This window comes from Echinops telfairi, unplaced genomic scaffold (genome assembly GCF_000313985.2).
Source record: "Echinops telfairi isolate 266 unplaced genomic scaffold, ASM31398v2 ScPeMD7_3533;HRSCAF=4204_1, whole genome shotgun sequence".
NCBI classification, from domain to species: domain Eukaryota; kingdom Metazoa; phylum Chordata; class Mammalia; order Afrosoricida; family Tenrecidae; genus Echinops; species Echinops telfairi.
In genome coordinates, this window is record NW_022107432.1 from 21,927,935 (window position 1) to 21,934,178 (window position 6,244).

The window sequence follows — 6,244 nt, forward strand, 5'->3', positions numbered from 1 at the left end:
CACTCGGTCCCTCTCCTGCCGCCGGAGCCTGGGGGGAGGGGGGCAGAGAACAGACAGGGTTAGCAGGGGCAGGGGCAGGTACCTGAGGCCTGGCAAGGGGCAGGGGCCCCACCAAGGGCCCTGCATGCACCCCCACCCCCCATGCCTGCTCCTCAAGGATTGGCTCCTGCCTCATTTCCCTGTCAAAGGAGAAAGAGAGTGAGAGAAGAGAGAGAGAAAGGGCTGGCTCCTTTCCTGTCCTTGGAGAGGGCTGAGGAACATGGGGTGTGTGCAGTGTGTGCGCGAGCACGTACGTGGGTGTGCGTCAAGACTGCCACCACCACCCTTGCCGCCATCGGGTCAATTAAGATTCACAGCTACCCTGTGGGACAGAGCAGAACTGCCTCTGTGGGCTCCGAGGCTGTAGGTCTTTACAGGAGCGGAAAGCCTCAGTCTTCCGAGGCACGCGTGGTTGGGTTTGAACTGCCGATCTTGAGGTGAGCAGCCCAATTGAAATCCACTATGCCATTAGGGTTCCCTCGAGTGCATGTGCAGGGATGGAAAAGGGCCCCAGAGCCTTACCTGTCTGCATCTGTCACCAAGGCCAGCCGCCCATAGTCCCAGGCCACCTTCCGCAGGATGGAGAATAAGAACAGCAGGGCCTGAGAGAAGAGGGGCTGATTGGCAGAGGCAGAGGCTACGCACACGCCGGGCTGCTCTTAGGAGGGGAAGGTTTACCACAGGCAAGGCCTTGGTCTGGGTTTGGTGGCTGCGATTCTCCCTGCTGGTCAGGCTGGGAGTCAGGGCTAGCTTGGGCAGTGGTCAGCCCTGAAGATCTCTGTCTCGCATGCACAGGGAAGGGAGCACTCACCAGGAAGCACATGAAGTCGAGGGCCAGCACAGTGGGGACACCCCCGAAGGGCAGGCCCTGCAGGACAGTGCTGCGGATGCGGGCGCTGTAGCAGTAGTCCTTGGGGTTGCTGTTGTTGAGGGCCGTGGTGCCCAGTGTGGCCAGCAGGAAGGGCAGCATGGCTGCTACTGCCTCATGGTCCTCCTGGGCAGAGGGCAGAGTGGTTGGTGGGCTTGTCCCACCTCTCTCCCCCTACCAGGGTGGGCTTGGGGAGCCCCCGTCCTGGCTGCCTGAGGGGCTGGAAGCTCTGGCCTCCAGAGATAAGGGAGGGTGGAGTCACATGGATTTACCTTCTTTGGCTGCTGGGCTGTGACCCCACCCTGGGCCTGGGGAGGGGGTGGGGGGAACTTGGCCAAGATGCCAGGCCATGCGTGAACTGGGGAGACTGGTTTCCACAAGCTAGTTGTCTGCACTTCTGACATCCACCAACCACCCTCATAGGCACACACTCAGACACATACTCTCCCTGCAGGGGGCAGCCGGGAGGGGTCGGGAGGGTCAGGAGCAGTGGCCTTCAAGCAATCGCATTCTGCCCTTTTAAGAAAATGACAGGATTTCGCTGGCTTTGGGCCTTCAATTCCGTACAGCAGCTCTTCCCCCGCTCCCCCCGCCCCTTCCAAATACAGAGTTCACTTTCAGAGCCGCCAGTCCCTCTGCCTTCAGGGTTGAGGGTCAGAGTAGCAGGTCAGTTAAAAAACAGGGCTTCTGGATTAGTATTACCCGCCTGGCACCAATTGTTGCTGCTCACCTGTAGCCTTCCTTATCTGCCCCGGCAACCCCCTCACCTCTCCCCAACTATCTCTGCACAGGGGTGACCAGAGTTGTGGGGGAACTACAACTCCCAGAATGCCACGTTCCTGCCTCCAGAGCGGGGCAGGCTGGGAACAACATGTCCTCCAATGAGCTTTTCCTTTGGCAAAGGAGGGAAGAGGAGGTGTGGGGGTGGTGACACCTCTTAGCCAGCCCAAGCCCCTGGCAGGCAGGGTGCTGCCCCCCTGTCCTGTGGACAGCTCAAGGTGAACTTTGGGAGAAAGGAGGAAGACGGACACCGTTCCCACCTCCCCCACAAAGGGCAGTCATTGGCCCTGATGCAGGGGTTCTTGGAAGAGCCTGGGGACAGAGCTTAGCAGGCCTTAGGGAGGTTCCCAGGGAGGGTGAGGAGGTGGAAAAGTGTGGTCGGGCACTTCTGCCCCACCCCCATCCAACTGAGGGGCCCCTGGGGCCCCAGCTGCTGACAACACTGAAGCACTGCCTTGGGGAAAAGGGGTTCCCAGGGGCGAGAAGAAACCAGACAAAGAGAACAACAAGCCTCTAGCAGATGACAGCAACTCTGAGGGCCAGCATCCTTCAGCCTGCTGGGGGCAGGGGGACTCATTGTGCCCCCTAGCACCCCAACCGCAGGTCAAAAGGCAGGAGCTCTGAAGTGGAGGGGAGGCTGGGCTTGTCTGTGGATTGGCCTGCTCCCAGGGGTCTCAGAAACACGGGTTCTAAAAGGTGCAGTGAGGAGGCTAGTAACTGCCCTGGGGATGAGCCTCCCTGCTCCCCCTTTGCAGCACAACCTGTCCTTTAAAACAAAAAACCAAAAAACAACTCCCACAAACTTAGCACCGCGTTGAGCCCCCACTTACTGAGTGCCCACCGATCCCGGAGCCACACAGCCCTGGCTTCAGTTCCCCAACAATTCGGAGTTGGCCGTGGCTGTGATGGGGCACACAGGGACTGTTAGCACAAGTCCCACGGAGGTCACCCTGTGAGTTCAAGAACGGGCCTGTAACCCAAACCCACATCACCTTCCTCCTAAAGTTAGGGCACTTCTTTAGCGCCAGGATGCTTGTGTCAAGGGTTTAGCGCCAGGATGCTTGTGCCAAGGGCCTGGGAGGGGACTCTGGGATCATGGCTGCGGCTGCTTCACAAGTACTTATAAAGGGCCTTGGGCCAGGGCACTCTGGGGATGCCTGTGCTCAGGTGTGTAAATGGGTGTGTGGATGGGGGAGGGTTGGGTGAATTCACGAAGCCTATGGAAGTGGAAGGAGCCTTTGGCTTCTCCGTGTTGGTATGGGGGTGTGTGAACATCACATACACAGAATGTGCACAGGGCTGTGTACCAGGGAAGGTGGAAGGTGAATGCAAGTCTCTGGGGTCAGTAACCGGGCTTATACATTGCCCTCCCTTCTTGACTTCCGACTTCAGTGCACCCCAGAAGTGGAGACAGCCATTCCCACTCCTGTCTCTTTCTCTTCTCAGACTCGAGGCTTGACCAGGCTGCAATCAGAGCACCCCACGCCATCCATTTACATCTCTATCCTAAGGAAGGCAGACAACCCTGGGAGCTTCTTCCCAGGGGGGCACAGCAGGGGAAGTGCGGGTCCAGCTGGATGCTGGGTAGCTGGAATGGTCATGGTCACCCTTCTCCCTCTCCAGTCCCAACACAGGGCAGGCAGGCTGCATGCTGGCCAATAATCCCATGTTACAGGGAAGGAAGAGCAGAGAAGGAAGGGTGGAGGCCAGTGCTGCCCGGCTACACCAAGCTCTAATTGTGGGGGTGGAGTTGTTGGGCTCTTTCATCCAGGGTAGCTGCTCTCAAAGCCAGCACTGGGCTGAGAGGCCTTATAAAGGAAGGAAAAGCCGGAGACAGAATATTGTGGGGGAGACACTCCTTCCCTCCACAGGGGTGCTCAAGCCAGCTGTATCATGGAATTTCTCCAGTCGGACACTGAAGAGCTGAGGTTTTAGCTGTCAGTGTGGAGTGTGTGTGTGTGTGTGTGTGTGTGTGTGTGTGTGTGTGTGTGTGTATGTGGCAGAGGCTTGCTACATTTTAGGCAAACTTATGGCTGTTATTTTACCCTTAAGAAGCATGTGCCGGGTCGGGGTAGGGAAGTTAAAAGTTATGCTTTGGCTTGGTTTCCTACAGAATTACTTGGGAAGTAATTCAGTTCCGGGAGGATTTCATCGAAGGCTTTGAACCATGGGAAGGCAGTGTCGTTGAACGGAAATGAGCTCTGTTACTATGTAGCTATATCCCATAGCAAGAGGATATTAACATCGTCTCCCTCCTTGTTTACAAGGATGAGCAAAAATGTATCCACAAGGGGGAATAAAAAATAGTTAAAAGGACTCATGCAGTGCTTATTTAATTCTTACTCTGGTGCCAGGAGCGGTTTACTTCCCAGACACTAACTCAACCCCTCGCCATCACAGCCCAGAGGACACGGAGGAGCAGAGAGGGTGCCAATGCTGACCAAGGTCACACAGCCAGTCTGTGGTAGATGCAGCTCCAGACCATGGCAGCCTGGTCCTTGTGCATATGCTTGTAGCCACTGCACTTTGCTGGCCCCTCCAAGCAGGGGCCACTTCCACTGGGAAGGCAGCTTTCACTCCCAAGAAATGCCACCCATGATTTAAACCCTCTGAACTTCCCTCTCCCTGACCCCTGCACTAGGGCCTGGAGTTTCTGGTCCGAGGTAAGCATAGGGGCAAGCTGAATAGCGTTAGGGGGTGGGGAGACAGTCCCCCGCCCCCTTTCTAACCTGGGCAGATGACTTAACCACCTTCATGTGCAAAATGAGCACTGGAGTCCAGCTGTGTGGTGGTTTGGAAGATTAAACAAGATGATCCGTGTAAAGCTCTTCGGTGCAGTTCAAGGTAAATGGTCTCTTAAAAGTGCCCTCCCCCCTCCTATTTAAACAAGGTGTGGAATGAAAGGGGTTGGTTAACTGGAAGGAAACTGGTGGAAATGAATACAAACCCCAGCGATTTTAATATGCTAGAGCCCCTCCACCGCCAGGGGAGAGAGACCTCCTGTTGAGGTCTGAGGGATTGTACTATGTTAGGGACCCAGCCCTGGAATGGCAGGGAATGCTCCCAAACTCTTCAAATAAGACCTGATTCATCAGGGCAGGCTGGGAGCTGGAGCCCGGCAGGGTGATGCTCTACTAGGATGGGTCAGAAGTTCCAAGAAGAGGACCCGTTTGTTTGATCGCTTGCCAGGCAAGGTGTCAGGCTCTGAACGTGTGTCACCCAGTTAGAGCCCCACCATGAACCTTGGAAGGAAGTGGCAGTAACTGCACTTTTTAATGGAAGCGGAGGAGGCTCAGCCAGGCTAAGTAACTTGTCAAGGTCACACAGCTTAAAGAATGGTAGAGCTGGAATTTGAACCCAGGTCTCTATGAATCTGTCGCCCTTGGAGGGCATTTGTAGGATATCCAAAGGAAGGAGGGGGGGCTTCTGGCTACCCACCACCTGCCTCTGCTTTGCCACATTTCTCCCACCCACAGCAGGCTGGGACTGTCATCGGGTGAACCGACAGAAGCATGTGTCACCCTGGACATGTCAGAGCCTGGACCCTCTGGTGCTCTGGAAGAGTCATGCTGCCCAAACACCAGACCTGAAGCCAGGCAGGCGCTACCACTCCCCTCCTTGCCTGAAGCCCCTCTTGAGAGTCGCCGCGCATTAGTCTCTTTCTTCCTGGGTCGCTGGAGACCCAGGGAGAGGCAGACACAGAGTGGGGCTGGATAGGGTCGACTTGGCCCCCCAGGGTGGGGTCACGTTCAGACGTGCCCCGAGTGGTCAGACCTTTGCCCAGGGGAGCCAAGCAGGAGGCAGCACAGAGCTCCAAGGGCAGGCAGCCCCACTGGCCTCTTATCCCCACTTCCCATGGGTCCTTCCATTTTTCTGGGGAGCAAGGAGCCAGAGCTCTGGGGCTGTCCGCCCTCAGCGGTGAAGAGGGCCAGGAGGGACAAAGCGAGCCCCCTCCCGCAGCGGGCCTTGGTCCCTCCTGCTCACTCCCAGGCTCAGCCTTCTCCCCGCCGCACCCTCCGACCCAAGCCTGAGGGGCTCCTGAATGAACTGCCCAGTGCGGGGAGCGAGGAGAGGACGCGCTCCGGGCTGGCCGCCTCCCAGTCCCCAGGCTGCCGCGGGCAGGGGCCGGCCTGGAGCCAGCACCCGGAAACCTGCCCCAACCTGGGGCCGGCACCGGGGACGTTCGGCCCGGGGAGCCGAAGAAAGGATCAGGCGACCGAAGGCAGCGGACGCCGGGGCCGGGGAATGATAACCTCGGGGCGGGGGCGGCTGCTTCCCCACCCAGGCGGTGAGCTGGCGGGGCGCAGCTGGAAGCCCCGGAGGGCGCGGGGCGTACCTAGACCGGGCAGGTGGGCGAAGAGTGGCGCCCGGGGGGGTCCCACCCCTTGGGATCTCCAGGGCGCTGGGGACGGAGGGCGGCGCACATCTGGCCGCGCGGCCGGGCCCGAGGACTCACATCTGGCGCGGGATGGTGCGGGGCTGGGGAGAGCGCGCGCCACCGCTGGGTCCCGCAGGACGTGCAAGGGAGGGGACGCGCAGCTGATTCTGGTCCACCCC

At 58.5% G+C, this 6,244-nt stretch overlaps 2 protein-coding genes across 2 annotated transcripts in view; one reads left to right on the forward strand and one right to left on the reverse strand.

The window, feature by feature from the left end:
- TMEM63B (transmembrane protein 63B) overlaps positions 1-2,634 on the reverse strand; it is an 18,763-nt gene extending 16,129 nt beyond the window's left edge. Inside the window, exons 1-4 of the mRNA XM_045294762.1 lie at positions 2,518-2,634; positions 851-1,033; positions 562-641; positions 4-28 (exon numbers count right to left, since the gene is read on the reverse strand). Coding sequence (XP_045150697.1) covers positions 4-28; positions 562-641; positions 851-1,009 — 264 coding nt within the window. The 5' untranslated portion in view covers positions 1,010-1,033; positions 2,518-2,634. The remainder of the gene's footprint in view (positions 1-3; positions 29-561; positions 642-850; positions 1,034-2,517) is intronic.
- Positions 2,635-5,739: 3,105 nt separating this feature from the next.
- Positions 5,740-6,244, forward strand: part of MRPL14 (mitochondrial ribosomal protein L14) — a 19,980-nt gene continuing 19,475 nt past the window's right edge. The window contains exon 1 of the mRNA XM_045294798.1: positions 5,740-5,975. The gene's annotated coding sequence lies outside the window, so the exon portion shown is untranslated. The remainder of the gene's footprint in view (positions 5,976-6,244) is intronic.